General features: G+C 48.6%; 1 protein-coding gene across 3 annotated transcripts; it reads right to left on the reverse strand.

The window, feature by feature from the left end:
* Positions 1 to 11,018: 11,018 nt before the first annotated feature.
* Positions 11,019 to 21,268, reverse strand: LZTFL1 (leucine zipper transcription factor like 1). Of its 3 annotated transcripts, XR_003613917.2 has the most exons (11): positions 21,119 to 21,268; positions 19,970 to 20,094; positions 18,359 to 18,553; positions 17,221 to 17,281; positions 16,087 to 16,158; positions 14,819 to 14,884; positions 14,660 to 14,737; positions 13,609 to 13,785; positions 12,813 to 12,916; positions 11,728 to 11,805; positions 11,019 to 11,290 (listed from the first exon to the last, which is right to left on the reverse strand). XR_003613917.2 is itself a non-coding variant. In XM_008154303.3 (10 exons), exons 1-10 carry the CDS (start codon positions 21,119 to 21,121, stop codon positions 11,787 to 11,789), a joined length of 900 nt encoding a protein of 299 aa, XP_008152525.3. In that variant the 5' UTR covers positions 21,122 to 21,268; the 3' UTR covers positions 11,365 to 11,786. The 3 variants fall into 3 exon arrangements, 2 of the variants coding, with proteins under 2 accessions (XP_008152525.3, XP_054563995.1); XM_008154303.3 differs by lacking the exon at positions 11,019 to 11,290 and having other exon boundaries at positions 11,365 to 11,805; XM_054708020.1 differs by lacking the exons at positions 11,019 to 11,290; positions 11,728 to 11,805 and having other exon boundaries at positions 12,858 to 12,944.
* Between the last annotated feature and the right edge of the window lie 1,355 nt (positions 21,269 to 22,623).

The following is a 22,623-nucleotide window of genomic DNA, read 5'->3' on the forward strand; positions in this document are numbered from 1 at the left end:
TCACCTAGGTTCTAGGAGAAGCTAGACTTTTCATCCTCTGGAAAACGTGCATTTAAATACGTCTGGGTAGTTCCCTCAGCCAGGAACGCCTCTCCTTCTCCACCCAGGAAACGCCTGTTCTTCCTGCCCCAGGTGAAATGCACCCTTTTTAAGGAGCCCAGCACCCTCCTGGCAGCCGATGCCCCCAAGCCCAGGCGCACGTGTTTCTAAGGCTGCCGGTGCTGCCCTGTCACCCACGGTGCACGGCGTGTCCCCTCTGGTCTGTGCTGGCAGTGAGCCTTCTTCATCCTCCCCCGTCGTGCGGGCTCGTGGTGGAGTCTCAATAGAAGGTAGCTGATCAGTGAAGAGCCTGCGGCAGAGACCCACACTGCAAAGGGCAGCGTGCCGATCTCCGGGGGGAGAATCCGCGGGGAAAAGCTGGGGCTGCTGGGAGGACTGGCCCAGCTCAGGACCCTAACAAAAGAGTTAAGGTCCCCAAACAGGACCAGAACCCCAGCTGAGCGCACACCGTTGTTCTGGAGGAGGCCTGGGCCCGTGCTGGCCCACGTGATCGCCGCTGGCCACATGGGACTGCTCCGCTTTCGTTAAAATGAAATAAAATGAAAAATCCCGGTCCTCAGGCACACCTGCCACATTTCACGAGCTCGGTGGCCCATGTGTGCGTGGCTGTGGAGCTGGACAGAGTGGACCTAGAACATTCCATCACGCAGGACAGTCCGACTCGGTGGGAATTCCCACACGGGCTTCACCTCCTGAGCCTGGACTGTGGGCCGCTGCTTGGACAAGGCAGTGTCCGAATGCTGTTCCCCTGCTCTCTCCAGCCTCCCTGTCCTAAGTCCTGGGAAGAGGAAAGATGGGAGCTTCCTTGTCTCTGCTCCTCGCCTCCCACAGCAACTCCTTGAAGCCACTCCAGCTGCACCACTGGAAACCCCAACACTCTCTCCTGCACCCCATCCCCAACCCCTCCTGCAGCCTTTCTCTTCTCCTAGGACTGGTGTCTGGCCCTCAGTGCCTCCCTCTGGCCTGGACCTCAGGGTCGGCCGTTTCCACATATTTCCCTCCTACCCACCTCTGTCCCCAGTCCTTTCACTGTCTCTCAGCCTTACACCACCCAAACCTGAGGATCTCCAGGCTCCCAGACTGCGGTGAGGGCTTCTGAAGAGTCTCCCAGAGCTGTGGAGTCTGCTGCAAACCGGGTGGTGAGGCCTCAGCAGGGCCGCGGTGCTGCCCGTCCTTCGAGACCGTGCCTGGTTGAGGTCCCGGGGCCCTGGCCCAGGTTTCCAGCTCTGCTCCATGTGCCTCAAACCTCTTTCCATCCCCTCATCCCACTGATGACTTAGCAAAGGTCCTGAGAACCCTACGGACGGCTGGACAGCTGGAGGGCACGCGCTCCAGGCTGGTGCCCCTGCCAGCCTTCCAGGGTGAGCACCTGCTCCCTCCAGGGACCGTGGCGTCTCTCCCACCTCATCCCCACTCTTCCTGATGTGTGTGGTCCACATTCCCTGCCTCCATCCCTCATTACTCTGTTCACTCGATCTCTTCTAAGGGAGTCATGTGGTATCTAGACCTCAGTGATGACGAATGCAATCTGTCCAGTAACCTCCACACTGACAGCCCATCTTTGCTGTCCAGTGAGTCTTACCATGTAAGTATGAGTCCCTGAGCATTACCCTTTAGTTTTATCTGTGTTTGATCTTTATATTGTGGAACAATGTAGTGGTTATTCTTTGGTGTCTAACATTTCTTGCCTCACGTTATGTGATTTTTTTTTAAAGTTTCATTCAAGTTGGTATGTGTAACTATAGTTAATTTTTCTTTTTTTTCCTCTACTGTATTTCCTATATGGGTACAACCACAGATCATTTATTAATTTTTCTAATGATGGACACTGGGATTATTTATGAGTTCAGGCTATTATGAAGAATGCTGCTAGGGACATTCTGGTACATGTGTCCTGGTGCACATAGGCAAGCATTTCTATGGTTAGAATTGCTGAAACATAGTGTGTGTGTATTTTCAACTTTGCTAGAGGATCCCTAAAGTGGTTGTATCAATGCATGTATATGTATTAATACTCCCACAGCAGCCTGAGTAAAAAAGCAAATAGTAAGATAGGGAAAATAAGTTCAATATATAAGTAATTATAGTAAATATAAATGGATTAAATAGACCAGGTGAAAGGCAGAGACTGTAAGACTGGAATAAAAACATTCATCCAGTTACATGCCATTTATAAGAGACATACCAAACATAAGATCACAGAAAAATTTACAGTAAAATGATGAAAAGGATGTACCAGGAAAACGTTATCTAAGAGAAAGACAGAAGGAGCTGTATTATACCAGACAAAATAGACTTTAAGCCAAAAGTATTATTAGTGATGAAAAGGAATATTATCTATCAGTAGAAAGAATATTCTCAAAGTTGAATACAACTAATAAAATAGCTTCAAAAGACAAGGAGCAAATACTGATAGGACTACATGAAGAAATGGACACATTTACCATCATGATAATCTCTGTTCTCCTATATTCATTATTGATAGACAAAAGCAGAAAATAAAACAAGAAATAAAAATAATATAGATTGTTACAATAAGAACCAAATGAAACTTCTAGAAATGAAAAATTCAATAATTGAAATTAAAGTTCAGTGGATGGGTTTAAAGGTGGATTAGACACAACTGAGGAGAGAGATTCAATGAACTCAAAGATGTGCCAGAAGAAATGTTTCTGGAACATTGCAGAGAGGGATAAAGAGACAAAAATATGAACAAGCAAAGATATATACATAAGATACGTAGGGCAATAAGGTCTCATATATGCTTACCTAGAATTCTAAGAGAAGAGAGAAAGTGGGACAGAGCGATATTTCAAGTACTAAGAGCTCAGCATTTCCCACCACACATTCATGCAACCCAATGAATCCTGAGTAGGATTTAAAGAGAGGAAAGAAATATACCCTGAGATACATCATCATCATCATCATTGTGATGCTCCAGAACATCATGGTGAGCCCTCAATCCATGTCAAAGTTCTCACTGTAGAGGAGAGTTTAATTTGTGGGATTTTGAGACAATAAGGTAGAACTTAAATCTTGGAAAGGTAGAACAGCAGGTAACTTAGGAAGAAGCACGTACACACACAACTGGGATGGACGGCAGATTGAAATAAACCCTCAAAACACAACCACGGACCCACCTGGCCCAGGAGAGCAGGTAAGGCCAGTTTCCCCTGAATTGGGTGGAGGGCTGGGGAGAACTCGGGAATATTTCCAGAGGCCCGAGGGCAGGCACACCCAACTGCGGGAGGGGTGACTTTCCTGTGACCTGCCCGGCAGCACCAGATCTCACAGGAGCAGATAAGAGCTGACCAGCTGCTCCAGGCAGGACCTAAACAGCCCAGCCACACCCAGGGAGAGGCCGCCAGGGGAGAGGGGCCGGCTCCGGGTACGAGTCCCTGGGAGCCTGCAGAGGCTCCTGAGCTGGGGACAGATGGGAGTAAGGGTGCTGCCACCCAGCAGAGGATGCCCACGATGAGGGAGAAAGGCCAGCCCAGGGCAAGTGCCCGGCTCTGCAGGGTCCTGGGGACAAGAGGGGCAGAGCAGTGTTGGGCAGAGGCATCTTAAGAAACATGTCCCGCCCCAGCCAGTGTGGCTCAGTGGATAGAGCGCCGGCCTGCAGCCCGAAGGGTCCAGTCATCAAGGGCACGTGCCTCGGTTGCAGGCTCCTCCCCGGCCTGGGCCCTGATCGGGGTGCGTGTAGGAGGCAACCCATCAATTTCACATTGATATTTCTGTCTTTCCCTCTCTCTTCCACTCTCTCTAAGAAGTGCAATATGAGTTGAAATGTTCTAAGTTGGTGAATAAGTGCAGACTTTGTGAAAGTATGCCAAGTAAAAATGTCCAGGAGTTGTCCCGATTTTTTTTTTTTAATCCTCACTGAGGATATGTTTTTTATTTTAGAGAGAGGGTAAGGACAGAGAGAGAAACACTGACCAGTTGCCTTCCATACTTACCCCAATGGGAGACTGAACTTTTTGGTGCACATGTGGACATGCCAACCATCTGAATCACCTGGCCAGGGCTCCCAATGCTTTTTATAGCTCCCCAGGGTCCAATCAGGGTTCCTACATTGCATTTGGTTGTTATGAACAGAGGTGTTTTTAGGATAGTTTCCCCACTTTTCATTTTTCCACCTTATTAACTTGCTGAAGAGATTAGGCTAATTGTTTAAATTGCAGAATGTCTAACATTCAGAATTTGTCTGATTATTTCATAGGGGGTCATTTAACACTGTCTTTCCTTCTCTAACGGGCAGAGAATGTACTCAATTTAGTCTTTACATGGAGTATATATAACATATTATAGCATTGTGCATTCACTTAGGCCCGTGGTCGGCAAACTGCGGCTCGCGAGCCACATGCGGCTCTTTGGCCCCTTGAGTGTGGCTCTTCCACAAAATACCACGGCCTGGGCGAGTCTATTTTAAAGATGTGGCGTTAGAAGAAGTTTAAGTTTAAAAAATTTGGCTCTCAAAAGAAATTTCAATCGTTGTCCTGTTGATATTTGGCTCTGTTGACTAATGAGTTTGCCGACCACTGACTTAGGCAATGAACAGTGTTGCTGATGAACTTGGGGGAAAAGGAGGGTATAACCTTTCTGAATCTACATCTTACATTTGCAAAATGGAGACAGTATCCCAGGCGATTCAGACTATCTGGCAAATCTAACAGGAGGCAGAGCGGCCCCCAGGATGGCGTGGAACCGCTGGCCAGGCCCACAGGCAAGGTGGCTGCACAGAGCGGGGCTGGGTGCAGGGCTGGCTCTGCTGTGAGATGATTAGAAAACAGATGGGACACAGATGACTTTAATGGCTGCTGCGAAAATGAGAGAAAAGAAAACGAGAAGTCTAAGGCTTGAAAGCAAGAAGATTTAACCTAAAATAACGTAGGCAAATGCTTAAATACGTTTGCATTGATACATTTCGCCAGTACAGATGCGTAACGACTCGGGGCTTCCTGACACTTGGAGTAACATTAAAGAAAAGAAAGCACACTGTGTTCTTTGGTTCATACGCCCGCTTCCAAAGGACAACTGTTTCCACAGAGCAGCGTGAAAGGCTTTTCTGGAAATGGACACTTGTGTTGTCCAAAGTCCCTCATTTGGGAAAACACCACGGAGAGGGAACCGCTCAGAAGGGCCCGAATGGAACACACAGGCATTTTTTTCAGGTCAGAGAGAACAGATGCAGAAATGAGCTGACCTGGAAAACGGTGTGGCCTCTCCCCACGACCACTCAGCTGATCCCCGCATCAGGCAGACGCAGCCACGTGCTTGAAAACCCCGGGCCGAGGGCAGCCACGAACCCTTCCGCACTTCTTGTTGGTGTTGGCTGAATTTGTTTCTTCCCCTCAAATGTTTTTGCTCGTAACAAGCAATTGAGACCAACTAGAAGGCGAAACCTGGTGGAGAACAGACGGAGCTCTGTGAAAATATTTTCCAGGGACAGCGTGTCCCTGGGGCCGCGGGGTCTCAATCAGAGACCCCCCAGGACGCTGCCCATGTCCGGCTGTGCTGTTCTGAGTTGTTCTTTCCTTTCACAATGGGAGAGGAGCCCTAGGAATCCCACTCTGCCAGGAAACACGCGGCTTCATTGCACAAGCTCAACACTTCCAATTAGATTGGATTTCTTCCATCTCTCGGTGCTGAACATGAGGTCCGTGGCCGAGCAGGGACCCCACCAGGGAGCTGGCGAGGATGCGGATTCTCAGGCCCTCCAGGCCTCTGGAGTCAGAACCTGGTCTGAACAAGACCCCCGCTGAAGTGTCGGGCTCGCTGGGCTCTCCATCCTGGCTGCGCGTCAGGATCTGTCCAGCTGTTAAAACACAGATGCGGGGGCCTGAGAACCGCGTATCTGCCAGTCTCTCGAAAGTTTGAGACGTTGCATGGCGGCTGGCAAGGCTGCCTTTTCCCAGGAGAGGAAGGACCCTGCCACCAGCGCTCTCCATGTGTTTAACGTCCACAGAATGCCCCTCCCGTCCCACTGTCCCCAAAGCCCCTGTGAACGGCCACTTCTGCTTTTCCACCTCTTCCATTTCTTCTCTAAAACACATTGAGTCCACAGAAAAGAATCGTCAAGGTCGTTTTGTTGTATATGCAACGCAAACTGCTTCCCATGACCTTGAGGAGCCCAGAGCCTGTCCCCTGTTTGCCCAGGTGCCACGCTGCCCGGGAAGAGCTCGAGAGCTCAGAGCGGCTGTGCGAGGCCGATGCCCGCCGGGTCACGTCACGCTGCTGAAAGGGCGCTTCCGCCTTTGCGGTGCCCATTGCTGAACTGCAGCCGCCTCCAGCTACAGTGTCCTGATCTGCCATGCACGTGTTCAGTACTTTACAGAGCACGGCATGCAGCCAATACACGTGTGTAGTGTGACGAATGGGTCCAATGCTGGTGCCCACGCGGCCACCACCCCAGTGAAGACGCCAAGTATCTCCGCCCTACCCTTTCCGTGTCTTCAAACTGCCCCAAGCCAGAGATGACCGCGCCCCTAACTTTTATGCTGGCTGTTCCTTAGCCTTTCTTTATGGTATTTTTTTTTTAAGTTCAAAGGTTGTTTTTGTTGCTGTTGTTTTGTGTGGATGCATGGTTCTCCCCTTCTCTTTATTTTCAGTTTAGCTTCCACATCCCTCTTCCTAGCCCCCCTTTTCCCTCCGAGGGTCCAGAGTTGTGCTCCCCCCGCCCCCGGGAAAAGGAAGTCTGTTTTCAAACCTTCTCTGTGGCACCCAGGGCCCCTGCCGCTGTCACAGCCACAGCCAGCTCCCTCCCCACCTGACCCCACGCCACCCCTTTGTTTATGGCTTTTCTATCTGTCTACACACCCTGACAAACATAGCTTGGTTTTGCACTTTCTACAGGCAGAATCATAATGTCTGTCTTTTTTGCATTTTACTTTTGATGTCCGGCTTGTGGGACAGGCCCACAGTGTGTGTAAGCTGTAATGCGTGCGTTTTTGCTGCTGTGGGCAGCCAATTTGATTGACAGTCAATTTAGACCCTGGAGCAGGTCTAAAAACAAAAATATGTGGCAAAAATGTACAGCCTAAGGAAGCAGAACACATAAAACCAAGGTGACAGACAGCAGGGAGCTCTGTGTCCTGGGAGCCTGACTGAGGACGGCACCACACAGCACTGTGCACAGCCCGCGCTGCAGACCACGGCCCAGCGGCTCCCTGCCACAGCCAGTCCCCGGGCACCAACGGGCGGCCTCGGTCATGCAAGGAAACCTGGCTGGGTTAACGGGCGCTGTGCTGGGGATGCGGGTAGTTGCTCATTATCCTCACCACCTCACCCTCCCGCAGTCTTTCCTTGAAGACGGGACTGACTCTGATAATGCATTGTTTTCACTTACAAAGCCGAGTCAACGCTGGTTAAAGAATGCGAAGGTTGCGTCGAAAATTAATCAGTTATTGATTCAGAAACACTGTTGGTAGCTTTCAGCTGCTTTACTAGGAAGGAAAATTCCAGAGCAATCACTCACAGGAATATTGAGGCGAAAATCCTAAATAATGCATCAGCTAATAGGACCCAGCAGGATATAAAAGGACAGTTATGTCATGGGGAGGGAAGGGGGCAGGACTGGGCAGGTCCAACGAATGGCTCTCGACCCCATGGGCAGTTCTGAAGGTAAGACACACTCAGGACAGCCCCGCACTGGGGGAAGGGCCGGGCTTTATACTTCCCCACGGAGGCTGTTGGAGGCAGTCACTCTGAAGGGGAGTGTAAACTCGGGGAGGTGGTTCTCTTAGGCTGGGCAGTTGCAAAGGAACAGCTAAGGGTCTATGGCCAGCGACCCTTCAGTAGCTGGGGCCACAATCCTTTATTCCTGAAGGGGATTACCAAGCACAGAGCAGCAGCCAAGGCTGCTGGGTCCGATGGTAACGATATAATGCGCCACTTCTAAATTCAGGCAGTTTATTACTCACGCAGACAATCAAAGGCCGAGAGTAAGCCAACGGTGCCAGCTCCTAGTCCTCCTCTCACACACCAGAAAGGACAGCACGGAAACGCCCAGGGCGGGTGACTGCAGCTTGCGCGGAGGGAGGCCACGCTGCTGAGGGGCCGCGTCTAGATGGCACTACGCCCCAGTTTTACATCCTGCAGGTCTTTCTGAGCTCACCGGAACTTCATCAGAAGCCTCCCGGGAGGACAAGCAGGCGGGTGGGAGATGGCCTGGGAGCAGTTCCTCTCGGGCCTCCCCGCCTCTCGTCTTCTGGAAAACCAGAAGGCATTCTGCCAAGACAGAGGGGCTGTGGGTCCACTCTTGCCCGCATGTGCCGGGGGAATACAGCACCCACCCACAATGACCCAGCGGAGTACGTTTCAGCACCCTAAGGACCGTTTAACATTAGAAAATTAAGTGTTGTGGCTCACAACATTAACAGAAAAAAAAAGAAAAAATTGTATCATTATCTCCATAGATAGAGAAGGCATTTAGCAAAATTCAACACCCATTCGTAATTTTTATAAATGCTCATAGCAAACTGGGAACGGAAAAGCACCTCCTTAACCTAATAGGTTGCAAACATTATCCTTCAATGAATAATAGTGAGGCAAGGATGCCTTCTATTACCACTTCCGTTCAGCACTGCACTAGAGGTCATAGCCAGTGCAATAAGGCAAGAGAAAGAAATCATGTACCCGGAAACTGCAATGATCTAAAATCAACCTAACATTCTCCTATAAATCAATCTAAAATAGAGCTGCCAAGATGCCACAAAGTCTATGCACCTCACTCACAGAGGAGGAGTTTCCAAACCCTCACTGAGGATGCACAGAATTCTAATAAGCTACTCTTTTCCAAGCCCAAAAGAAATGGCACCAGAGATTGGCACACTGATCAAAACCAGAGTGTTCGCTGCCAGTCCGATAGAAAAGGACGCGGGTGGATGTGCGCAAACCATAAAAATCAGATGCAACAGTTCAAAAAACATAGTGCTTGCAAACGACTTATCATAGGGGCAAAGATCTCTCCACAACTCAGTAGCTCTGAGGCCACTGCAGTACAGGTCACTGTTACAGGTATCAATGTAATAGTGTAGGAGCAACTTGGAGTCATCAGGAAAAGATAAAATCATGCTTATGACTCACCGCTTAAGACAGGAAATTATGTCCCAAGGTAAAGATTTTTCTAATGCCTGATTTTAAAGTTTGATCATTTATATGGAGAAACCTTAGTACTAGAAAATTAACTCATAGGTAATACCTAATTTTGGTCAAGCTACCAAGGTCTTTCACAGCTCAAGCAGTGCTTGCGCAGGGAACAGAAGTTCAGTTTCACAAACATTTGGAGTGAGCACCCACGACAGGCCTGAGTCACTAAGACAGGGTCTGGTCTGGGTTCTCAGTCCAGGGAGACTCGTTTTCAGGCTGTAACTAGGTAAAAGCAGCTGTGGCCTGGCCAGGGTTTGTGATTTCTTCGAGTGTGAGTTCATCCTTTGGTTAGTACGACCAGCATGTCAGATTGTTCACTGCATTTCTCTCCTGTCTTCCCAGTTCATTGTGGACCACATGCTTACCCTAGCCTGCAGGTGGCCAGTAGGTGGCTCTTGGTGTCTCTGCCCCTGGGGGTCTCTCTTGGCCGTCGGAGCTTGCACAGCCAGGCACAGGAAGTGCAGGAACTAACATCACCCTGATAACTGAGGAGTTGGACCATGCTCTAGCCTCCTCACTCTGGAGAGGGATTAAGGATGACGGTCCACAGTGGTCACCTGCTGTACTGACTTCCTTCCCTTGTCTCATGCCCCCATACACTCATAGTGCTTCCTGGAACACCCCCAAATAGTAAATTACTTGAACAGAAATTCTTGTCTCAGAGCCTGCTTTTAGGGGAGCCCAGTTAAAAGAGGCAATGCCAGAAGTGGCCCAAGAAAGCAGGCTCTCAGGATGACACACGGGATGCAGCCAGATGACAGCAGGACCTCACTGCTGTGGTAAGCCCAATGGTGAGAACTCTCACCTGGGATGGACAGGGATGAAGGAAGAGAGGGGCAGGTTCTGACTAGCCAACTGTCACTTCAGGAGATGCTGTGACAACTAGAATGCCACATGGTGACATTTAAAGAGACCCCTACCACTTAATTGCAGAGAACAGAACATGCTGAGAATCAGGCCCAGATGGGAACATTAGGGTGATATGTTACAAAGGGGACAAAATTCACACCCCTAGAAAGTCTCCTTTAAGCGAGGGCTCTGATTGGGAAGGAATGAGACTCAGACATGAGTGAGCCCATTTGGGCAGATGCCCTCAAGAACCTTGACACCCCAAGTTCCCCTGAACCCTTGGGTCTAGCAGGTGGCTCACACCCCTGTGCTAGAGAAGGGCAGCCTCTCCCACGTGGCAATCATTCAAAGGCCTCTCTTGGGAGAAAAGACTGGAAGGATAACCTTTGTCTTCCCCAAGATCTGCCCACTTCCACTCGTTCCTCCTAAACCATTACATGGGTGAGCAGCAGCACGGCCTGTGTGGAGGAGCAATGCGTCACTCCCCGGGAGAGATGCAGACCTGGCTAGCTCACACGGGCTGGCGGGAACTGGCAAGCACGTGTGGGCGCGGATCGTGAGGATGTGGGCCCAGTGGGAGCGAGAACAGAAGCTGGCTGAGTTTACTGATGTGGGGGTTCTCTGCTGCTTTAGGATTTGGCACGTGGCAAGGACACATGAGGCCTGTTCCAAGACGCTGCTCCAAGATGATGGCATCCCCAAGATGAGGCGGGTTCCACAACTGCCTTGCAGAGCACTGAGGGTCCGAAGGCTCCGAGGGATGGTGTGCTGGAATGGCTATGACAGGAGAACCCACCTCGGGCAGGGGATACCCTCTTCACGGAAACACTAAGGGAGGTAACATCATGCTGAGCTCAGTGGTGGCTGTCCCGTTGTTCAGAGCTGACAATAGGAGATGCTGGGACATAACTGTGTGTGTAATTTAAAATTTATGAATTGTTTATTTCTGCAATTTTCCACTTCATATTTTCTGACTGAGGTTGACTGCAGGTAACGGAAACCATGGAAAGTGAAACCGTGGATAAGGGGGGACTACTGTCCATTTATTTTGAGCCCAGACACTTTCTCAGCTGTGGAAGGACAGGGTGCACCTGGCCTCTCCATCAGTTTTCTTGGTAAGCTGTGCTGCAAAAAACGTCCGAACCTCCGTCGATAAGCACAGCATGGAGGTGACGGCAGAAGTTAAATCCTCACGTTCACTGTTAATTTTCCTTATCATCGGTGAAAATGTTGCCTATAATAGGTGGTATTTACATTTCCAATTAATTCTTATATTTCTTGATGATCAAATAGAGAAAATGAATTAGGTTTCATTTTTAAAAATAAGGTTTATTTGTAATGTCTTCAATAACTCTGTATCCGTATTTACCCTGGGGGATGCACAGGTAGGGAGATTGCTCGCTTTAACATTTGCTAAAAAGGGGTTCTCCTCAGAGGAATGCAAAGGCTGAGACCCTTCTTCCCGCTAAACATCTCTTCTTTACTGTGAGGGACTCGGTGCATGTGAGCCAAGACCCTGGAGCACTCGGCAGAGAGGGGTTTGGGACCATGGCCAGAGCCAGGCTGTCCTTAGGCAACTGAAAACAGGAACTCCAGTTTAAACAATTGGAGCAAAGTCTAAACATTAGAAAAGTAAAGAGGGAATACAACAAACTTCTTCAAAATACATGCCTGAGGTGAGAACAGCGTGTGTTCACTCTACGGCAGCTTCCGGATGAGACCTTCAGTTTTTAATCTTCAGGTTCATATCTGGAAAGAGATAGCAATTAACTTAAGAGCATAACATCATGATACCCTCTTGTTGTCACTGTTACCAGGTGAGCTGGCGTGAAACATCTCAGTGACTGCAGCAGTGACACGCATTTCTCGCTTTAATTCACGGCTGAGGCAGAGTCAGGCACCCGGGGACTGTGAGGGGACTCAGAGGGGCTTCCTGCAGCAGGCAGAAGGGACCAGCTAACTGCTGAGATGCCTTCAGACTCAAGCCTCTGTATCTGACAGAGAGATCCATGACGGCAGAGGAGAAATTCAGTCATTATCTAAATTCAGATCCACACCACTAGCTGGTATGGCTAAGCGAGTCAAGTGTTAATGAGCCCAGATTCACCTCCTAGCTCTGCTCCCCTGGAACACTGATAAAGATAATGTCAGCTGAGTTTGCAGACAAAACTGCTGATGACAAAAGTGGCCCTGATTAGTAGACTCCATCTGGACCAGGACTGTGAGCAAGTGCCAAGTACGTGGTGGGCGCCACCACTTGAGACCTCCCTCTGCACGGTGAGTTCCTGTAACTGCACTGTCCCTACCTGGGGTCTATGTGAGCATGGGCTTCTCAGCCATGCTGGCCATGGCATCCATCTGCATGAATCTCATTCTCTTGCACCTAAGTTGTCACCTGAGGGCCCAGTATGACCAGGTCTTAGATGCTGCAAGGACACTGTGAAGGAGAAATGCCCAATGCTGCCCTGCCAGCTGGCTGTTTCCCACCCGATATCCTGCTACCTGAATCCACTGCCAAGAGTAGCCTAGAGCAGCCGTGGACGAGTCTACAGGACTGGCTCTACCTAAAAGCCCGGGTGGGCATTACAGACAAGGCCAGGCCAAAGCTCCACCGCTGTCTCAGATGCAGGCTTCGGACTAAATGGTAGAGCAATGCCCACCGGCCTGACCTCTCTGGACATAAGCTTAGGTTTAATGAAGAACAGACATCGACCCAGCGGGGAGACAAATCCGAGAGGCACGTGGGCACAGCTTACTTTGCCAGTCTTTTCCTCAGGTCTTTGATTTGGTCGTTCTTCTTGGTTAGAATCTCTTTCATGTTCCGGTAGGCTGCTGTTTGCTGGAATTTCTTCTCTAATTCCTGCACAGGGAAACATGCCCGCTCACTACTAAGAAGTAGTTAAGGAAGGAATGAACAAACCTGATGAAAGTGTGTATTTTTTGCTCTAATTTTACTAATATTCTGCTTATATTACTTTCTGATTTCTTTAAAAAACATACTCATATAAAATTAAGAGTATCCAAATTTTAAAAATATTCTTTCAAATGACAAGCTGATAAAATAGTAATGTCTCTCCAAACATAATGTTAGCAAATGACTCAAGCATACTGTGCCCGAGACATGGGAAAGGTATTTGAAACAGTAATTTCAGGAAAAATAAGCACAATCTCTTTCCAAATCCCAAAGTAGAGTCTTGTTTCAGCATTTTTAAATTACTTAAATTTTTGCTCCCAAATTCTTACAAATTAAAGGTACAGAGTCCTTTAAAAAAGTCACCCATCCCTCTGATAGGCTGTAGGAGTGTGAATGGCAGGAAGGGCAAGCCACCGTGGAATATTCTACCACACGGCAGAAGGAGTGGAGATTTTTATCATCACAGATATTTTAGGGCCAAAGATGGAAGACTTTCAGTGCCCGGAAATGATAAATCTTTAGAACACACACTGGTCAACAGCTGGAGGAAAAGGTGAATGCGCAGCTGTCCAGCGCTCGCCCAGTACTCTCCCTCTACGGCACCCACCACTCCATGGACATTCACAGACAATTCAGACCTTTTCAGCCATGCTCAGCTGCTCCTGAACCCTGAGCAGGTCGTGCTTGGCTGTCGCTAGACTCTCCTCCAGACACTTCTGGTTTTCTGTCTTGTCGCTGAGTGTCTTCTGAAACTCACTCTTTAAAGCGGCAACTGTGTTTTCCAAGTCACTCAAGTCTTGGGCCTTTATAAAATCCTATGAAAATACACACGTGATCATAAGTTCCTGCTGACGCCCTAAACAGTGACTGTGTTAGATGGTGATTCACCTGCACAGGAGGGGAAGGCAGGTGATGCTGCAGGTGCACGCCAGCCTCCCTCCCAGCCTGCACCCTGGCTCCCGCCCCTTGTGCGCCCTCAGCCCTCAGTGCACGGTGTCCTGCACATGGCAGAGTGCAGGCTCACTGACTTCCAAACACGTAAAATATGACCTATGAACTGCGAGGATTCCGAAGAGAAGAGGACAGAGGTGAGATTTTAGATGACGGTTGTGCGTCTCGGTGCTCAGATGGCAAACAAGTTTTATATTTTGAAGTTTAAAAAATCCTGGTGAAGAAGTTTAAATTATACACATGGAAGAATAATAAAGTTATTTATGACCTGCCTGTGTGTCTCAGTTGATTGAGCATCAACCCATGAATCAAGTGGTCACTGGTTCGATTTCTAGTCAGGGTATATGCCTGGGTTGCAGGCTCAATCCCCAGTGTGGGGCATGCAGGAGGCAGCCAGTCAATGATTCATTGATGTTTCTATCTCTCTTTTCCTTCCTCTCTGAAATCAACAAAAATATGTATTTAAAATATGTGTGTATGTGTGTGTGTGTGTGTGTGTGTGTGTGTGTGTGTGTGTGTGTATACACATATATATATGTGAGCTGGGTATGTGTCCTCAGCCCTGGAGGACAGAGTGATGGGTGCTGCTCTCCCTGGTTTTTCCTGGACCAGGAGGTCCCCGTGCAGCACAACAGCGGTGGGGGAGTGAGGGGAGTGGTGGGGGAGGAACAGTAACGAGGACTTAATGTTCAGTTCATAACTCTGTTTAGCCAACGTGAGAGAGCTGCCTTAGTTCACCTTCTGGTTGCCTTGGTCCAGCTGTAAGTCACGCAGCGCCCTCTCTAGCTCTAACTTCTCGTCCAGCGCGTTCATAGCCTGCAATCAAGTTTGAACACAGCACAGTCAGGATGAGCCTGTATGTAACTCTCAGGGTTTGTTAGCGTGTTTCTCAGGTACCTGCATTTCGATGGTCTTCAGCCTGAACTTCAGTTTCTCATTCTCTTCTTGAAGCCTTAAAATTTCCTTTGTGAGTAAATTAAAGTTTTGTTATTTCAGCCAAAGATTTTTAATAGTTGACATTACTTGTTTCATTTTAAAATAGATGATGAAAACCTGCCTGCCTGGTTATGGGTAACATCCCATTTTCCCCAGAGCACCGGCCGCGGCACCTGGAGTCTCTGTTGGCTCTGAGACTCCTAGTTGCTGCTCTCATGTCTCAGACTCTCTCAGCCCAGGCCCCGCACCCCAGCCTTTGCCTAGCCCCTCCCTGCCGTCTCTCACCCACCTGATCCTGCGACTCCCATCTATTCTCGGCCCACACTGCACCACTGCATCAGAGTGCTGCCTGGTCCCATCCTGCCAGCCTCCTCCCTGTGCTGCCTGCCACACCCTTCTCTTCCCTCTGACAACCTAACCTGTCTTTCCTCCTCAGCCCCATCCGTCCAGCACTGCCTTCCCCAAGTCTGTCCTCCTCTTACACACATCCCTGCCTCTTTGCTGCCGCCTGGTGGCACCTGTGGCAACAACTAGCGTTTCCCTATCTGCTTCCAGAATACCAGCTCCCCCTTCCCAGGAGATCAGGAGGTATTTGAGGGCAAAAGGCCAGGTATTAGACTGCTTTTTGTCTAACAAGATCTAGCATAATGTTGACAATACAGGAATCATGAAAAATATTTATTTGTATATTGGTAATTTTTATAAACATCTTAGTAAAATTCCCTTTATTGTTATCACAGATTATAAATGCCAAATGCCCATCAATAAATGATGTCCAGAATTCCATGCTCTTCACTTCCCCATGAGAAAATGCAACGAGAGCTGCTCAGTGGGGATGTACAGCACAGCGCAGGAATATGTTCACTGATACTGGAGTAACTGTGAGGCCAGGTGAGTACTAGAATTGTTGGGGGGATCACTTTGTATATTACATAAATGTCTAACCATTATGCTGTACCCCTGAAACTAATAATAAAATTATATTGAATGTCAACTGTAATTGAAAACACTTTTTTTTTTTTTTTAAAGAGCTGCTTCAGACTTGCTAGAAGGTAAGTATACCCTCTTCTGGCCCATCAGTATCATTAAGTAAAACAACAACAGACTAATCACTCTCTGTGGACCAAACCCTGACCCAGGCCCCTCCTCAGTGTCTCCACTCTAGAGCTGTGAGGCAAGGAGAGGATGGAATAGAGGATCTGCGCCCCCCAAAATGATGGCAACATTACCTTGTTCAGGAGCTCTGCTGTTCCACCCTCGTTAAGTGGAGCAAGTTTTGGCTTTATGATGTCTATGATGGGCTGAAATGAAATACAGAAACCGAGCTGAAACCAGCACAGAATAAATCGCGTGTGATCATGGAACGCTTGCACTTTCTAAATGGAGACGCTGTGTAAGCACATCCATGGGGAAGTCAGCTCCTCAGACGAGGGGATTTGCGTGGGTTTGGTTCTCTGCTACGTCCCAGGGCACAATACAAATGGGAGGAACATGAAACCCATCCTCCCATACCTTTTGTAAAAAATACAGATGGAAGGAAAGGAGGGAAGGTGTTTAAAGCCAGAGCAGGTACAAAACCCTAGCATCTCAGGACTGGGATTGAAAATGACCCAAAATTACCCTTTCATTTAACGTGTGGGAGCGGAAACAGATTTCTGCATGAACCCAGACTCTGGGAAAAACTAATAGTGATGAGGATTTAGGCAGCTACACTACAGATGAGGAATTACTTGGCAGTGTAGCAATGTGTCCAAAAACCAAAAGACTCCATTCCCTCTGACCCAGAAACGTCTTAGCCAGAAAAGTGTTCCACAGGAATACCTGGGGAATTGTTTGTATGTGTATATTCACGGGTTCCTCTCAGCAGCATTTCGGGGGTTTTTATGGAGCAACAAGTAGTCACTGCAAATGATGAGAAGGATGTACGGTCTCCACATGACAGATGAGGAAAACGAGGCTCAGCCATTTCGGGTAAACTGCTCAAGGTCACGCAGCTCTGGAGTGTCAGAGCCAGGATGTGCGCGCAGGTGTGGCTGACACGCCTGTGCTCTGCATCATGGGAGCAGAGAGTTTATACGGCTGGAGTCAGGTGGACAGCAGGGAGTGTGTGTGTGTGTGCGCGTGTGTGTGTGTGTGTGTGTGTGTGTGTGTGTTGTGAGAGAGAGAGTGGACAAAAACAGGCTTTCAGTTATTTACAAAACTTTTCCTCTTTTGCCTGAAAATCTGAGACAGTTTTTCAATCCTGCTCTTAAATAGAATGCTTTACCTTGAGGGCTCACACTTTCACCTCTGAGTGCCCAGAGTAACTTGGGAACTTTAAATACTGGCTATTACAGCACGGACTTAAAATGACCAAAAATTACCTTTTTAGTGGAAGATGTAAATTCTGCCTTTTCAAATTCTGCAACTTGTTCTAGTAATTCCCTAGAGAGTAAAAAGCAAATTTGAAAAACATTTATTTAAAATCAATTTAAAATAAAATCACACACATAAGAATACAATCGCCGGAACCAATCTCACACATGCTGGGAGAACAGAGCAAGATGCACACCTCCCCACGTCAGGGTTATATCCAGTTACCAGCGGTCAACGTCCAAACACAGGCCTCAACTCTGAGTCTGCCACAGCACCTAGGACTTGCCACGCACTGAGTGTGCAGTGTAACTGCTAGAACTACAAAGTTGGACAAATATGTCTGAAATTTGTAGGCAACTCTGTATTTCTGAGGTGCTATAGGGAGATTGTCATATAACATACATCATTAGCTAGTGGATGTTCAAGAAAGACAAACTGATTTTAATAGAGTAGCCTCACAAAGATGGGATTACAGTAGTGCGAGCCACCTGAAGAAGTCTGACACAGTCCCAGAGAGACAGTGGTTTGCGTGAGCCGCCTGACTGCTTCCTCTCCTTTGGAAAGGGGAGTGAGAGCCGACGCACAAGAGCCTCAGTGGGAATGCAGTCACTGCGTGTCCAAGCTCCTTCCCAGCCAGCTTCTCCTTGACTCGCCAGTAACCTGCGCATGGTTTTCCTTCCCTACCACAGGCCCACCCGTGTGGTCAACACTCCACATGGCCCACAAGCTGCAGCTGTGCTTAGATGACAGCCCCCAGGTCAGAGGTCAGGCTTTCCTGATTTCTGCATGACTTTCCCGAGGATGAGTTTCAAGCTTGCCGGTTTTTAAAAAATTAATGAGCTCTTTGATGATGTTTGGATTATAAAAATTTTTTTACATTTCCTATTTAAAAGATAGGTCTAGTTGACCTATCTCTAAAGATTTATTGTAATGCTGATCGGGCCACTACATACATTGCCCAGGAACAGTAGAAGCAGAGAATTTTGAAGAGGACGTCAAGTGGCACCCAAGAGGTCACTCAGGACCCATGCTGTGCCGCTGCCCAGCCTGAATTTTCTTGCGCACCTGCCCCGAGAAGACATTCACTAACTTTTAAGAACGTGTTTGGGCCGCTACTGTCATAACTGCAGGTCCAAATTTTATTACCTGTTTTCAAGCTCAGAGATATCCGTTTGCAGCTTGAGGTACCACTTCTCGGCTTGCGAGAAAAGCTGCCGCAGGAGTAACACGTTGGTGTAGGCCGTGTTGATGAGCTCCGACTCCACCTCGCTGTGAACCACAGCCTGCAAGCCGCTCAGAACCTCGGAGACTTCATCGATGGTGAAGGTCTCGTCCACCAGCCTGCAATGCAACAACCCAAACTTCCGCATGAACAACAAAACCAACTACAGAATAGAAGAAACCTGCACTGGGACATGGGGGGGATGACGGGTTACTGTGACAATCTCTGGGAGCTATCCCCTTTATAAATAGAGCAGATTGAAAATAACTTAAGCTGCATTAAATTTTGATGTCTATTTAAGCAATTAAATTGTGGCTCATTCTTCAAATGTGGACATCCTTTCATACAAGTACATGCCGGGAGACATTCCCCCAAATTATTTACTTTTTTCTTTAATTTTTCAGTTTAAAAATCTTTTTATTCTTCACTGAAATTCGTCTTGTCACAGTTAGTAATTTCCAAAGTCACCTGGAAGAAGTAATTTCTTATAAGTAGTCTCTCTTTACCGCGACCAGCACGGCTAGAGAGTGGACGAGTCCTGAGTAGGGACGACAGGGGATTGAGAAAAAGAAAGAGACAGACACAGAGGCAGTAGGGAAAGCTGGGACCGGGTGGGACAGCTGCCCTCTGATGGAGAGAGTGACCCAGAGCTGGTGCAGCGCCTTTATTATATACGGCATAATTCCAGGAAGTTTTACTAGAGTTTAAGACAAAGGAAATTATGTGAAATCATGGTTAAGGATCAAGCTGCAATTCTTCATTCTTGTGGCTTCTCTGTAATTGTCACTCCTGGCTGGGCCCGGATAATTGCGTTCGTTCCTTGCGCCTGGCTGAACTTAGATAATGAAACCCACCCCCTGGCGCTTGAGCTAAGTAAGGGTCAGGCTGACGACACACCTGACTCTGCCAGCGTCACTGGACTCAGCCGACAATCAGCTCATGTGCCTTCCCAGGCGCTCTCTACAATTTCTCCTTCCTTTCTATTACTTATCCTGAGTAATTGAAATGCTACAATTATTAGCATTTCAATAATTGTAGGAACTATTCACAAGGTAGTACATGCCTATGAGAAAATCAATGATAATTATATGTTGCTTCTCCTAGCATTCTTGAGACTCAAAAATAAAATAAAACAAAAATATGTAACTTCTCTCAGTTAAAACTCCACGGACCACTGACTACTCCATAAAGGTGATCATCATCATCAACAACAGCATTAAAAATCCATCTCCCACAGACAGTGTTTGAGTTGGGAGGGAATTCTGGGGCCAACTTCTTCAATCCCCTCACTCTGCAGACGGAAACACAGACTCGGGAGGTGGAGGTGACAGGCCCGTGGTCCCACCGCAACCCCTTATGCGTGCAGGTTTGAGAACAGATCGCTCCCACCACAGTTTGAGTCTCACACATCCATGTGGCCATGTAGCTGCTCTCAGTGATAACTGACCATGATTATCCTGGCAATGGTTTGCATGGCCTCTGCCACAGCCTCCCCACATTGGCTGCCGGGAGGACCCATGTTCCCACCGGGATACCTGCTCTCCTTGAGGTCTTGGAAGCAGGAATCTACAGTTTTGAGTCTCAAGCCTCTTTTTGAACGAGCAAAACGCATATAATTAATAACTTCATTTTGATGGTGCTCATTTAGGCCCAACTCTGCCTGAAAGAGAGAGAAGTAATTTGTTAGTCTTGAAACTGTAATAAAGGAACCAACAAGGAAAACACAGGCTGTCTTGTGGTGGAGACGCCAGAAGGCCATTAAATCCTGTTCCCTTCTTCCCAGGTGCATGGCTGCCCAACAAGGGGACACTTCCCAGTCCCCCTGCAGTCAGGTGTGACCACAGACTACTTCTCAGTAATGGATGTCACTGACCCACTCACCTGAGATGAGCAGAGAGATGGCTGTTAAGCGAGAGAGACGGAACTAACCTCTGTATTCTTTAAGCCATTGTTTTTTAGATTTCTGTTATAGCAACTCAACTTTACCTCCTCTCATACAGCTTTAAACATTAGATTTGGTTTTGACATAGCCATTAATTGTTCTTGAATTTAAGCCAGATGACAGCTTGACAACTATGAGCTAAAGATTAATGAAATTCTTTTTCATTTTATAGCTACACTGTTTTAGCACCCAGGAAAACGGGGCGTCTTTTCAACAGGTCAAAACGAAAAGAAATGACACCCAAGTCCCCTCAGCTGTAAAATGGGAGGCTTGGACTCTTCAAGTCATTCTCACATCAGAAAGCTGGATTCATCCACGTTCTCCCTCCTCGGCTCCTTAACACATAATTGTTTATGCTGTTAAAGGGTGTGTGTGTGTGTGTGTGTGTGTGTGTGTGTGTACACTTGGCGTTTTTGGAAGCGAATGAGAATCCTGAGAGCAGCGAGTCCCGCCAGCTCTCTTCACCATCCGCCTGCGCGGAGTGACCTGGCGAGGAGTAACGCCACGCCACGCGGCGGAGCGAGGCCGCCTGGGTAGGGCTTCTTCAGCTAGGACTATCCCGGATGGGCTACGGCCGAGGTTAACTGTGCCCTCGCACCCGGTGCGGCCTCCCCTCCTCAAGGAGGCCCAGAAGCGGGCTCCAACCCGGCGCAGGCCACGCCATCACTGCGGGGCCCCGCTCCGCAACTCCAGCCCCGGCCACTGCCCACTCCCGGCACGGTGCCAGCGGGTCGCTACTCACCATGGCGGCAGGGGGGAGTGAGCGGACTCAAGGAGCGGGAGAGGCCAGGCCAGGCGCAGCCCTCCCAGAACTGGGACCACCAAGGAGGTTGGACCGCAGCGGCTGCGGAGGGCGGGCGGGCTGTTTAGAAGCCTCTGGTTGCTAATGGCAACGGAGGCACGTGACCCCGGAGTTAGTATATTTTATTGGCCTTTAAGATCATGTGACAGGAAGTTCCCTGTGACTGGCCGGTCTCCGCATGCGCATTGGTTCCCAGAACCGGAAGTCCCACCTTTTCGCGCCACGCTGTCTGCGGGCGGGCCGCTGTTGCCAAGGTAACAGGAGGGGCGGGGCTGCTTGGGGACTCCACGCTGGAGCCTGGAATCTGATGCTGCGCAGGGCTCATCCCTCACGGCTGGCAGCCTGGCGACCCCGAGGGCTTTGGCCACCCGACTGACTCTGGACCTTTCGACGGGCTCCCGGGGCGTCGGGTGCTCCCCCGCTCCAGACTTTCTCTTCTCTCCTGGAGTTCCCACTTGGCTGAGATAGGCCGACAGCACCAGGGCCAGGTTCCTGGACCTTATAGCTTTGAACGACACCCTTCCCACCCCGCCTACCTTTTCTTTTATATTCCTGTGTTTTTTTTTTTTTTTTTTTTTTTTAACAAATCTCTAATAAAACACCCCTTTTCCTTAAAAAATAATCGCGAACTTAGTCGTTGAAAGAGCAGCGAATTTCAAACGATTATGCCTAAAATCACCCGGCAAGCTTGTTGAAAGAAGGCTTCCGTGGCCTCACCGCCAGCAAGTCCAACGCATCGTGTGGCCTGGGTCCCTATGGACACTCCAGGAGCGATCCGGCCCTCTCTTTAACGCTGTCCTAGAAGAGCAAACGTGTAGAAGAGCAAACACACTGCAGATGCCACGAGGTTGGGGCTGGGTGGGTGACAGCCATTGACTGGGCTTTGGCCATTGAGTAGGCATTTCTGTAGGCTCTGAAGGCAGAGCGACATGAGCCAGATGCCGTCACTGGGGTGGCAATGAGTAAGCGAAGAAGTGAGCTCAACACATAGACAGACTAAGGAGCATACTAGTAGAGAGGGAAGGAATCTGGGGGACTGGAACTCGAGGAGAGGTATTTGGCATTAGCCCTGACTCATGAATAGATACAGTAACTTAGGTAATGCTTTTTGGGTTTATGTTGATTTTGGCCACTCCACAGTGCAACTTAAAATGGATCACAACAGGGACCTAAAAGTCTAGAAAGGATTTTAGAGATCTGGCCCCACCTGTTTACATTATGGAAGAAGAGACCCAGAGCCACGGTCACATGTTCAAGACCTCAGAGGGTTGGGTGGGGACATCTGAGGTTTGAGTTTGGGACGAAACTAATATACATAGGTTTTCAAGAGCAAAACCAGAAAGCAGATGTGAACTATTCTGGGACAGTGGGTGTTAATTACATTCTGATATCAAGAATTTCATTTTTCTTTTCATTTCCTGCCCAACTTCACTTTGGCCTCCCAG

Source organism: Eptesicus fuscus, chromosome 18 (genome assembly GCF_027574615.1).
Source record: "Eptesicus fuscus isolate TK198812 chromosome 18, DD_ASM_mEF_20220401, whole genome shotgun sequence".
Lineage (NCBI taxonomy): Eukaryota > Metazoa > Chordata > Mammalia > Chiroptera > Vespertilionidae > Eptesicus > Eptesicus fuscus.